Source organism: Saccopteryx bilineata, chromosome 3 (assembly GCF_036850765.1).
Source record: "Saccopteryx bilineata isolate mSacBil1 chromosome 3, mSacBil1_pri_phased_curated, whole genome shotgun sequence".
NCBI classification, from domain to species: Eukaryota; Metazoa; Chordata; class Mammalia; order Chiroptera; family Emballonuridae; genus Saccopteryx; species Saccopteryx bilineata.
Genome location: NC_089492.1, coordinates 249,092,239 through 249,105,505, shown reverse-complemented (window position 1 = coordinate 249,105,505; position 13,267 = coordinate 249,092,239). Strand labels below are relative to the sequence as shown.

At 41.7% G+C, this 13,267-nt stretch overlaps 1 protein-coding gene across 1 annotated transcript in view; it reads left to right on the top strand.

Annotated features, from left to right (window-relative positions):
• ZYG11B (zyg-11 family member B, cell cycle regulator) overlaps positions 1–13,267 on the top strand; it is a 91,026-nt gene that overhangs the window by 70,810 nt on the left and 6,949 nt on the right. Inside the window, exons 8-12 of the mRNA XM_066269176.1 lie at positions 202–252; positions 4,633–4,794; positions 4,906–4,953; positions 12,667–12,864; positions 12,990–13,042. Coding sequence (XP_066125273.1) covers positions 202–252; positions 4,633–4,794; positions 4,906–4,953; positions 12,667–12,864; positions 12,990–13,042 — 512 coding nt within the window. The remainder of the gene's footprint in view (positions 1–201; positions 253–4,632; positions 4,795–4,905; positions 4,954–12,666; positions 12,865–12,989; positions 13,043–13,267) is intronic.

Below are 13,267 nucleotides of genomic sequence, written 5' to 3'. Positions count from 1 at the left end.
CCTATAGGATGGTTTTCCCAAATAAGCCACAAACATTAGTAAGCCTTTCTGCCAGCCTGCTTATTCAAACTGCATTCAATATTGCAGAATTCCAGGTTGATCAGAGAGTTTTTTGTCTTACCTTTGGAGTCTGTTACAATGAACGATATTAAACTCACACCAGTGGGTTCTTGGACATTTACTTTGTCTGCTTACTTTCAGCTTTCTACAGAACAAACTGCACAGCTTGGTGCTGAGCTCTTCATTGTCAGGGTAAGTGTTGTCTCCTCTATGCAGACCACGAGACAGTTTTCATTTTCGTTTTTATTGTATTTAGACAGCATTGTGTATTTTCTGATTTTAAAAAAATTAACTGTGTATTTTATTGATTTTTAGAGAGAGAGAGAGAGAGAGGAAAGGAAAAAGAGAAAGAAAGAGAGAGAGAGAGACAGAAACATCAATCTGTTTCTGTTCCTGTGTGTGCCCTGACCAGGGATCGAACCAGCAACCTCTGTGCTTTGGGATGATGCTCTAACCAACTGAGCTATTTGGCCAGGGCATCTTCTCATGGTTTTTTTGTTTGTTTGTTTGTTTTTGTTTTTTTATAGGGACAGAGAGAGAGTCAGAGAGAGGGATAGATAGGGACAGACAGACAGGAACAGAGAGAGATGAGAAACATCAATCATCAGTTTTTCATTGCGACACCTTAGTTGTTCATTGATTGCTTTTTCATATGTGCCTTGACCGTGGGCCTTCAGCAGAGGAATAACCCCTTGCTCGAGCCAGTGACCTTAAATCCAAGCTGGTGAGCTTTGCTCAAACCAGATGAGCCCGCGCTCAAGCTGGCGACCTCCGGGATCTCGAACCTGGGTCCTCCGCATCCCAGTCCAACGCTCTATCCACTGCGCCACCACCTGGTCAGGCTCTTCTCATGTTTTAGTTTTTAAAAATTATTTTTGTTATTTCTGAAGTAGTATATTAATTTCTTTTCATAGAGGCAGATTTACTCCTTAATAGAGAGGGAAATAGCCCTGTACTAGGAATCAGATGACCTAGGATCTAATTTGTAAACTTATTTTGTGAATTTAAACAAATTACTTGAACTATTGGGGTGTACATAAGCCTTAAGATCCTATCTAGCCTGACCAGGCGGTGGCGCAGTGGATAGAGCATCGGACTGGGATGCTGAGGACCCAGGATCGAGACCCCGAGGTCGCCAGCTTGCGAGGTCGCCAGCTTGAACGCGGGCTCATCTGGTTTGAGCAAAAAGCCCACCAGCTTGAACCCAAGGTCGCTGGCTCCAGCAAGGGGTTATTCGGTCTGCTGAAGGCCCGCGGTCAAGGCACATATGAGAAAGCAATCAATGAACAACTAAGGTGTTGCAACGCGCAATGAAAAACTAATGATTGATGCTTCTCATCTCTCTCCATTCCTGTCTGTCTGTCCCTGTCTATCCCTCTCTCTGACTCACTCTCTGTCTCTGTAAAAAATAAATAAATAAATAAAATTAAAAAAAAAAAGATCCTATCTAGTTCTATACAGTGCTTATCACCTACCACCTTAAAATGTTAGGAGTTCACACTGAATTATATATATTTCTAATAACTTCCCATAAGAAACTCAAGTATAGTAGAGAAAATAGCTATGTTGATATAGTAGCACTACAATCTAATAAGTATATATAATGATAAAGATATGAATGAGGCGCCTGACCTGTGGTGGCGCAGTGGGTAAAGCGTCGACCTGGAAATGCTGAGGTTGCCGGTTCGAAACCCTGGGCTTGCCTGGTCAAGGCACATATGGGAGTTGATGCTTCCAGCTCCTCCCCCCTTCTCTCTCTCTGTCTCTCCTCTCTCTCTGTCTCTCCCTCTCCTGTCTAAAATGAATAAATAAAATAAATAAATAAATAAAAAAAAAAAAAAAAAGATATGAATGAGGCCCTGGCCGGTTGGCTCAATGGTAGAGCATCAGCCTGGCATGCGGAAGTCCCAGGTTCGATTCCCGGCCAGGACACACAGCAGAAGCGCCCATCTGCTTCTCCACCCCCTCCCCTCCTTCCTCTCTGTCTCTCTCTTCCCCTCCCGCAGCCGAGGCTCCATTGGAACAAAAGATGGCCTGGGCGCTGGGGATGGCTCCTTGGCCTCTGCCCCAGACGCTAGAGTGGCTCTGGTTGTGACAGAGCGACGCCCTGGATGGGCAGAGCATCACCCCCTGGTGGGCGTGCCAGGTGGATCCCAGTCGGGCGCATGTGGGAGTCTGTCTGACTGCCTCCCCATTTCCAACTTCAGAAAAATACAAAAAAAAAAAGATATGAATGAAAAATGTAATATTAAGAAAAAGCTGTGTTGGTAAATAGAGTAGGAATTCTTTTTTTTTTTTAGATTTTGTATTTTTCCAAAGCCAAAAACGGGGAGGCAGTCAGACAGACTCCCGCATGCGCCCGACCGGGATCCACCCGGCATGCCCACCAGGAGGCGATGCTCTGCCCATCTGGGACATCACTCTGTTGCAACCAGAGCCATTCTAGCACCTGAGGCAGAGGCCATGGAGCCATCCTCAGAGCCTGGGCCAACTTTGCTCCAATGGAGCCTTGGCTGCGGGAGGGGAAGAGAGAGACAGAGAGGAAGGAGAGGGGAAGGGGTGGAGAAGCAGATGGGCGCTTCTCCTGTGTGCCCTGGCCGGGAATTAAATCTGGGACTCCTGCATGCCAGGCGGACACTCTACCACTGAGCCAACCGGCCAGGGCTTCTTTTTTATTTTTTGTGACAGAGAGAGGGACAGATAGGGACAGACAGACAGGAAAGGAGAGAGATGAGAAGCATCAATCTTTGTTGCAGTACCTTAGTTATTCATTGTTTGCTTTCTCATATGTGCTTTGTCCAGAGGGCTATAGCAGAGTGGATGACCCCTGCTCAAGTCAGTGACCTTTGAGCTCAAACTAGCTACCACGGGGTCATGTCTTGATCCCACGCTTAAGCTAGCGACCCTGTGCTCAAGCTGGTGAGCCTACACTCAAGCCAAATGAGCCCAAGCTCAAGCCAGTGACCTTGGGGTTTTAAACCTGGGTCTTCTGCATCCCAGTTTGACACACTATTCACTGCACCACCGCCTGGTCAGGCACGTAAATGTTCTTAGGGGTGATAAAAATACTTTACACAGTTATATGAAAAGGAAAGAATAATTGAAGGAGTATATGCTAAGCACAAAATACAATATATCTGTATTAGATGAGTAGAAAAGGATGCTGATTTTACGGTATTTATTTTTACTATTTTAATTATAAATATGGCCTTTGATTGCTATATATGTGTTTCAGTGATTTGGGCTGGAGATATATTCAAAGATTTTTAAGGAAATAGTCCTCTCCTATGCTTATATGCTTTGGGGGAAAATTAAGCTTAGTTTAAGCAGAAATTAGTACTAGTAGTAATGATGGTGACAGCCAGCTCTTTTTTTAGTTTTTAATGATCATCTGTAATTTATAGATGAGGAAACAAAGACTTGGCAAACAAGGTTATACAGTTATTCAAATTCTGGGATTATATTTAAATTCAGGTAACCTGATTCTAATGCCATACTCTTAGGCACTATGCTATTAAGTTAAATGCACCTAAGTGTTCACGTTTCTTTAAAAAATTTCCTGAATTGTATGTAACTTTAAATAAGTGTTCATTAATGTTTTCTTGTATCTGTTTTAGCAGAGCTCCCTTTTACCCCAGAAAGTATAATCCAAAAATGGAATTATGGATATCTTACGTAGGTCTTAAAACATTTATCTTTCAGGCTTTAAACTTCTTAGTTAGTTAAAGCTATGATAATTTACAAGTGGATTTTCAAAGATAATATATTATTTAAATCCAATATAGACTTTAATTCTCTTACAGTTATATTTAGTTTGTCCTTTCTTTTTCTCTTAAGGAAAACTTGAAGTTAGAATTTTCCAATTTGTACTTTCTCTTACTAAGTTGACTATGATCAAATTACTTAATCCTTTTCAGACTCAATTTTCTCTCCTGAAAAATGGGGATAGCACTACTACAATTTAGGATATAACTTGTTGTACTAAGTAAATGTTTGCTTCATTCTCTCCTCTCCTCCTTCACCTTTTTTATGGCAGGATGTGAAATGAATTTATGTTGTGACCGATTGGGTAAGATACTATAGTTAGTCTTAAGCTTTAATCATTTTGCTTTTCATTTCATTTACAGGTGATTAGACTATAGGTATGATCAGAATAATATAGAAGTATTTATGAAGTTTCTGTACTTCTTTCTTGTTGAAGGAGAAGTTTGATCTAGGAGGCTGTTTGTTGTACTTGTAAAAACTTTTATAGAAAATGTTTTTGTTTTTTTTTAATTTTTATTCATTTTAGAGAGGAGAGAGAGTTAGAATGAGAGAGAGAGAGAGAGAGAGAGAAAGAGGGGAGGAGCAGGAAGCATCAACTCCCATATATGCCTTGACCAGGCAAGCCCAGGGTTTTGAACCGGTGACCTCAGTGTTCCCGGTCAACGCTTTATCCACTGCGCCACCACAGGTCAGGCTAGAAAATGTTTTAAGCCATAAGATTAAACGTCCTGGACTTGTGGTTTTTACCACTAATAATTGTAAAAACAATTCAGTAATGAAAAATTAATTCTATTTTCCTTCTTTCAGCAACTTCTTCAAATAGTGAAGCAGAAAACCAATCAAAATTCGGTGGACACTACTTTGAAGTTTACTTTGAGTGCACTTTGGAACCTCACAGATGAATCTCCAACCACCTGCAGACACTTTATTGAAAACCAAGGGTTAGAACTCTTCATGAGGGTTCTAGAGGTTAGAATGGAAATTTAGCCTACAGTTTTGACATTTATGGATTTATTTAAGCACTTATTTATTATATTAAGTTCTTTAGGTAGTTATAGGTTTTTCTCTCCTTTTTTGCAGTCTTTTCCAACTGAATCATCCATTCAACAGAAAGTCCTAGGACTTTTGGTAAGATATAAGCATTTTCTGCTAAATTCAAAGCTGTAATTATTTTCTGTCTGAGGTAATACATTTAAGTTGCTACTCTATTTATAAAAATGAATGATTTTAGAAAAGATATACATTATAATTAAGTTTAAAAAGCTGTGTACAAAACTATATGTACAGCCTGACCAGGCAGTGGTGCAGTGGATAGAGCATTGAACTGGGACACAGAGGACCCAGGTTTGAAATCCTGATGTCACCAGTTTGAGTGTAGCCTCATCCAGTTTAAGCATGGCTCACCAGCTTGAGCGCAGGGTTGCTGGCTTGAGCATGGGATCATAGATATGACCCTATGGTACCTGACCCTATGGTACCTGGCTTGAGCCCAAGGTCACTTGCTTAAAGCTCAAGGTCGCTGGCTTGAGCCCAAAATCACTGACTTGAGCAAGGGGTTACTCGCTCTGCTTTATTCCCCCAACCCCCAGTCAAGGCACATATGAGAAAGCAATCAGTGAACAACTAAGCAATAAACAAAAAAGTATCTGAGTTGATGCTTTTCTTTTTTTGTGACAGAGAGAGGAATAGATAGAGACAGACAGACAGGTAGGGAGAGAGATGAGAAGCATCAATTCTTCATTGCAGCACCTTAGTTGTTCACTGATTGCTTTCTCATATGTGCCTTGACCAGGGGGCTCCAGCCAAGCCAGTGACCCTTTGCTCAAGCCAGCAACTTTGGGCTCAAGCCAGAGACCTTGGGCTTCAAGCCAGCTACTCTAGGGTCATGTCTATGAGCCCGCACTATAAGCCAATGACCTTGGGGTTTCAAACCTGGGTCCTCAGTGTCCCAGGTCGACACTCTATCCACTGTGCCACCACCTAGTCAGGCTACACTGATTGTTGATATGGTTAGATTTGAGTTCATCAGCTTGGTATTTGCTTTCTGTTTCTCCCATCTGTTTTTTGTTTTGTTTTCTTTCCTATTTTGGTTTAACTGAGTTTTGTTTTTTTTAATGATTCCTTTTAACCTCCTTTCTTAGTTTATTAGCTGTTACTTTTTGCTTTATGTTAATGATTGTTTGGGGTTTATATATGCATCTCTAATCACAATTTACCTTTAATCAAAGTCTTTGAGGGTTTTACTATCCTTTGTGAACAATGAAATATATTTGGCCTGGCCAAGTAGCTCAGTTGGTTAGAGCGTTGTCCTGCTACACCAAGGTTGTGAGTTTGATCCCCAGTCAGTGCACATGCAGGAATCAACCAATGAATACATTAATAACTTCAACAATAAATTGATGTTTTTCTCTTTCTCTCTTGTTTTCTCTATTCCTCTCTCTAAAATCAATCAATAAAAAATTATTTAGAAATAAATTTGTAATAACTGTTTTACTACCCTCTGCTAATTTAACATCTCTGTTGTAGGTCAGTTTCAAATGATTCTTATTTTGATTTGTGTTTTCCTTCCACTTTGCATACTTGGTTGTGTGTGTGTGTGTTTTAATTGATTTTTAAAGAAAGGAGAGAGAAAGAGAGAGAAGGCGGCAATGGAGGGAGGGGGTGGCATGGGCATGGAGCAAGAAGAATCAACTCCTGGTTGTTTCTTAAATGTTCTTTGACTGGGCAAGCCTAAAGCCTCAAACAGGAGACCTCAGCATTCCAAATTGACGCTTTATCCACTGCTCCACCACAGGTCAGGCCTTGGTAGTTTTTAATTGGATACTAGACATTGTGAATTTTACCTTTTTGGGTGCTGGATATATATTTTTTTGTGTGTATTTTTCTGAAGTTGGAAACAGGGAGGCAGTCAGACAGACTCCCGCATGCGCCCAACCGAGATCCACCCAGCATGCCCGCCAGGGGCCGATGCTCTGCCCATCTGGGACGTTGCTCCATTGCAACCAGAGCCATTCTAGCGCCTGAGGCAGAGGCCACAGAGCCATTCTCAGCGCCTGGGCCAACTTTGCTCCAATGGAGCCTTGGCTGCGGGAGGGGAAGAGAGAGACAGAGAGGAAGGAGAGGGGGAGAGGTGGAGAAGCAGATGGGCGCTTCTCCTGTGTGCCCTAGCCAGGAATCGAACCTGGGACTCCTGCACACCAGGCCGATGCTCTACCACTGAGCCAACCGGCCAGGGCCTGGGTGCTCGATATTTTTGTTGGACTTTATTCTGCTATGTATTTAACTTATCATTTGGGATCTTGCTTTTATGACCTATTAGGAGGGTCTGGAGCAGTGCTCAGGCTAGAGCTACTTACTCTGTACTTGTTCAGATTATTTTTTCTGAATCCTTTTTCTTTCATCTCTCATTCTGGGAATCCAATTACAAGAATGTTACATTGCTTGGTATTTTCTCACAGGGCACAGAAGTACTCTATTGGCTTTTCTTCCAAGTTCTTTTTTTTCTTTTTCTTTTTCTTTCTGTGATTTAGCTTGGATGTTTTCTATTGTTATATTGTTTAGTTCACTATTTTTTTTATCTCCTGCAGCACCTCATCGGCTTTTGTGCTTATCCAGTATGTTTTTCATTTCATATATATTGAATATTTTTAAATTTATAGATATTACATATAGATCTTTTTTATATCTTCATATTCTCTCCTCAGACTTATATTTTCCTCTCATTCTAAGTCATATTTACAACATTATAGTAGCTGTTTTAAGTTCTTGTCTGTTGATTCCATTATTCCTGTCATTTCTGAGTTCATTTTTATTGATTAATTTTTCTTCTGGTTATAGACTTATTTTCCTGACATTTGGTATGACTGGCAGTGTTTTATTGGATGTCAGTTGTTGTGAAGTTTATGTTCTTGTTTGCTGGGTTTGTTTGTATTTTTGTTTTTTTCTGAAGTGAGAAGCGGGGAGGCAGAGAGACAGACTCCCGCATGCACCCGACAGGGATCCACCCAGCATGCCCACTAGGGGGCGATGCTCCGCCCATCTGGGGCATTACTCTATTGCAACCTGAGCCATTCTAGTGCCTGAGGCAGAGGCCATGGAACCATCCTCAGTGCCCGGGCCAACTTTGCTTCAATGGAGCCTTGGCTGCAGGAGGGGAAGAGAGAGATAGAATGGAAAGGGTGAAGGGTGGAGGAGCAAATGGGTGTTTCTCCTGTGTGCCCCGGCTGGAAATTGAACCTGGGACTTCCACACACTGGGCTGATGCTCTACCACAGAGCCAACCAGCCAGGGCTATTTGCTGGGTTTTATTGTTTTCCTTTAAAGAGTGGTTCTGGCATATAGTTAAGCAACTTACAGATCAAGTCATTCCTTTCAAAGCGTGTTTATTTGCTTTGTTAGAATGGCTTCAGATCAGTCTTCACCCTAGGACTGATACATAATTTAGGCTTACTACAATCCAACATATTTTTTTTATGAGATATCTTCTCTCTTACTGGTTGCAATGTGAATTATTCCTAATCCTGTATGACTTTGGGATTTGTTCATAGTCTGCTTTCTGCTTGTTCTTTACCTAGCCTCATGGAATTTTACTTCTTATTAGTACTCAAGCCAAAGATTTGAGGGGTTCCCTCTGCAGGAGTCTTTCTCACTCTCTCTCTCTGGAGCTTGTTTCTTTCCAGTGCTCTGTTCTACAAATTTTACTGCCTTGGCCACCCTGAGCTCTGATCTCTGTCTTCTCAGTTCAGCAAAACTGCCAGATTCTCATGCACAACAATCTGGAAACTGCCCTCTTTGAATACCTTTTCTCAGAGCTCACATTCCTGTGTAGCCTATTGTCTACTGTCGGAAAACAGTTCTCATATATTCTGTCTGATTTTCTAGTAACTTGGTTATGGCAGGAAAGAATAGCCGTAATTCTCTTGAAAATCTATTTTGGGCCAGATCTGTTGTGGCACAGTGGATAACGCATCGACCCAGAATGCTGAGGTTGCCGGTTTAAAACCCTGGGCTTGCCTGGTCAAGGCACATATGGGAGTTAATGCTTCCTGCTCCCCCCCTTCTCTCTCTCCCCTTTCTAAAAAAAAAAAATTATTTTGTTTTATTCTAAATATTTCCTCTCTTTATTTTTAGTGTAGTATCTTTGCATTTTCTTGTGTGTATGTGTGTTTCTACTTTTTGTTTTTATCAGTAGCTATGTTATAGTTGTATTATGTGTAGTTCTTGGAAAGGAAATCACCTTTCCAAGATGATTCACTATTATGCTTGATGATTCTTACTCACTATGGATTTTTTAAATTGTGAATTGTAATTTAGCATGTGTTGTGTCATCTTCGGTGGGTCTTTGAGTTTAAGTAAGGGCTGTCGTTCTCAGAGGGTCTTTGTATTTCTTCTACCAAGCTTAGAGGAGAAGGACCACCTTTTATTTTTTATTTTTAAAGAGGCATATATATTTTTTTGTCACTATAAAAATGATACATGTGTGTAAAAAAATTATAAGTAGGAAAGAATATAAAACTTGAATTTGAAATGCCTTTTCTTGTTTGAATATGTGAGATTAGAAAGGGGCATAGGAGACATTGATTAATCATTGACACTGATGGAAAAATACAAGATTATACACATTCATGTAATGAGTATAGTTAAACTGGTCTCTTCTACACTCTTTTCCATGGTTGGAGAAGAAAACTCATGAGTCATTACAGAGACTACTTTTGGACATGATGCCTTTCATTATCATTGATTATAGAATGACTTAAACTAGGGAATGAATAGTCTCTTAACAATAAAAAGGCCTAGGTTTTTGGCTCCTAAGAAATGGAATCAATGTTTAGGAAGAAAATTATGATTTCATAGTAGATCAAATAAAGTTTTCAGAGTGAGGAATAATCTGCAGAATAGTGAGGTAAGTTGGAAACCCCTCAATTATTTCCTATGTGAACAGAGGTCTTCCTTATATACTGCCAAGGGAAGCCATTGCACCTTAAGTCTAGATAAACCACCTACCCTCTGTAGGCCAGCAGGCAAACTTTGGTACTTAGTGGAGGTCTAAGGCTATGAAATTTTTTTTTTTTTTTTTTTTCATTTTTCTGAAGCTGGAAACAGGGAGAGACAGCCAGACAGACTCCCGCATGCGCCTGACCGGGATGCGCCTGACCGGGATCCACCCGGCACGCCCACCAGGGGCGAACGCTATGCCCACCAGGGGGCGATGCTCTGCCCATCCTGGGCGTCGCCATGTTGCGACCAGAGCCACTCTAGCACCTGGGGCAGAGGCCACAGAGCCATCCCCAGCGCCCGGGCCATCTTTGCTCCAACGGAGCCTTGGCTGCGGGAGGGGAAGAGAGAGACAGAGAGGGAAAGTGCGGCGGAGGGGTGGAGAAGCAAATGGGCACTTCTCCTATGTGCCCTGGCCGGTAATCGAACCCGGGTCCTCCGCACGCTAGGCCGATGCTCTACCGCTGAGCCAACCGGCCAGGGCGGCTATGAAATTTTTAAGACACAGGATTGTTATATTGCTCAAACAAATAGAAGTTTTTATTTTTATCTTACTTAGGCTCTCTACAGTATTCAGAACTGCTATTCCCTTCAGCCTTTTGATATACTCAGCCCTCTCTGCTTTCTAGAGACCAACTTTCCTGGTTTTCCTCCTACCTCACTTGCTGTTGTTTTTCAGCTTGGAGTTTCTGCAGACCACACAGATGATAAAATTTGAACCATAGTCTTGCGTGAGGGCAGGTCCCTAGTTATAAATTATAAGGGAAGACTTTTCCTTTTAGGCCAGAGAATGGGTTACACTAGGCTTCTTTTTTTTTTTTGTGGGTTTTTTTAAAGGTTTTTTGAAGACTTTATTTTATTTATTAATTTGAGAGAGAGGAAGAGAGAGAAGGGAGGGGAGCAAGAAGCATCAACTCCCATATGTACTTTGACCGAGGCAAGGCCAAGGTTTCAAACTGGCAACCTCAGTGTTCCAGGGTGACGCTTTATCCACTGCATCACCACAGGTCAGTCTTCTTTTTCATGTATATATGTCAGTCCACTCTTATTACTGAGGTATAACACTTTGAAAGTCCTTCCTTTGTATGTGAAGTCTTTTTTTTTTTAAGATTTTATTGATTTCTAGAGAAAGAGAAAAACATTGATTTGTTGTTCCACTTATTTATGCATTCATTGATTGATTCTTGTTTGTGACCTGATGGGAGATTGAACCCACAACCTTGGCATATTAGGAAAATGCTCCAACCAACTGAACTACCCGGCCAGGGCTATATGTGAAGTCTTAGTTCCAATTTTTAGCCCTTACCTTCTGCCCATGAATGGCTATTAAAACCCAGTTCTACCTGACCAGGTGGTGGCACAGTGGCTAGAGCGTCAGACTGGGATGTGGAGGACCCAGGTTCAAGACCCGGAGGTTGCCAGCTTGAGCACGGGCTCATCTGGTTTGAGCAAGGCTCACCAGCTTGGACCCAAGGTCACTGGCTCAAGCAAGGGGTCACTTGGTCTGCTGTAGTCCCATGGTCAGGGCACATATGAGAAAGCAATCAATGAACAACTAAAGTGTCGCAACGAAAAACTGATGATTGATGCTTCTCATCTCTCTTTGTTCCTGTCTGTCTGTCCCTATCTATCCTCTCTCTGAGCCTGACCAGGTGGTGGCACAGTGGATAGAGTGTCGGACTGGGATGCGGAGGACCCAGGTTCGAGATCCCGAGGTCGCCAGCTTGAGCATGGGCTCATCTGGCTTGAGCAAAGCTCACCAGCTTGGACCCAAGGTTGCTGTCTAGAGCAAGGGGCTACTCGGTCTGCTGAAGGTCCGCGGTCATGGCACATATGAGAAAGCAATCAATGAACAACTAAGGTGTTGCAATGAAAAACTGATGATTGATGCTTCTCATCTCTCTTCGTCCCTATTTATCCCTCTCTCTGACTCTCTCTCTGTCCCTGTAAAAAAAAAAAGAGAGAGAGAGCTGATATCCTCTCTCTGAGATAGACTCTCTCTCTGTCTCTATAAAAAACCCAAAAAACAAAAAAACCCAGTTCTCTGCTTCTGCAGTTAGGTGATGACCTGTTACTGCTCCAGTTTGGTTCTCTGCTTTTTATGCCAGCAAGTACATATTTAAAGGTTGTTATTTTTCACCCAGCACTTCTAGATATTTCATATCAGGAAATTTTTAGGTTATCTATTTTGCCATTTTGCCTGGAAAGGAGCTTACTACTGTTTTTTTTATTATTTTGTTTGGAGAGGAGATAAAAATATTACCCATAATCTCCCACTGTGCTAACATAGCAACAGTATTCACCTATTGTCCATTTACAGATATGTGTTTAAATCATTCCATCTCTGTTGTGACAGAGACAGAGAGAGAGACAGAAAGAGACAGATAGGGACAGACAGACAGGAAGGGAGAGAGATGAGAAGCATCAATTCTTCACTGCAGCTCCTTAGTCTCCTTAGTTGTTCATTGATTGCTTTCTCAAATGTGCCTTGAAAAAAAAATGTGCCTTGACAAGGGGGCTATAGCAGAGCAAGTGACCCTTGCTCAAGGCAGTGACCATGGGGTCATATCTATGATCCCATGCTCAAGGCAGCGACCATGGGATCATATCTATGATCCCATGCTCAAGCCAGTGAGCCTGCTCTCAAGCTGGTGATCCCATACTCAAGCCAGATGAGCCTGCGCTCAAACTGGTGACCTTGGGGTTTCGAACCTGGGTTCCTCTGCATCCCAGTCTAACACTATCCACTGTGCCACCGCCTAGTCAGGCTCTCTGTTGTTTCTTAGACCATAAAAGGTCAAGCATTTACTGTACATATTACTTTAAATTTTATATCTTTTTTTCCAGAACAATATAGCTGAAGTACAAGAATTGCATTCTGAATTAATGTGGAAGGATTTCATAGACCACATCAGTAGCCTCCTACATAGTGTTGAAGTGGAAGTCAGTTACTTTGCAGCAGGAATTATTGCCCATTTAATATCTAGAGGTGAACAAGCTTGGACATTGAGCCGTAGCCAGAGGAATTCTCTTCTGGATGATCTGGTAGGATCATTTGATGTTTCCTGGAGCATGCAAACAACGTTCATATTGGTTAAACTGTCAAAGCTTCATAATGCAATAATGGACTGCTAAATAAATATTGTAATCCTTTCTTGTGTGTCTTGCAGCATTCAGCTATTTTGAAATGGCCCACTCCAGAGTGTGAGATGGTAGCATACAGGTAATTAGCAAGATAATTATTAAAGGAGTAACCTAGTCATTTTGCTTGCCTAGAGGTCATTCCTACTAGATGTATAATTTTCCTTGAGGCCTCTATCTTCCTACTGACTTTAAAAGAAGCAAAATAACTCTGTGTTATTACCTTGTTCTAATCACTTTCCCTGTTCTCTACCAAGACTTGCCAGAATATGGTCCTTTTTCAAACAGCATCTAAGACAGAGGAAAG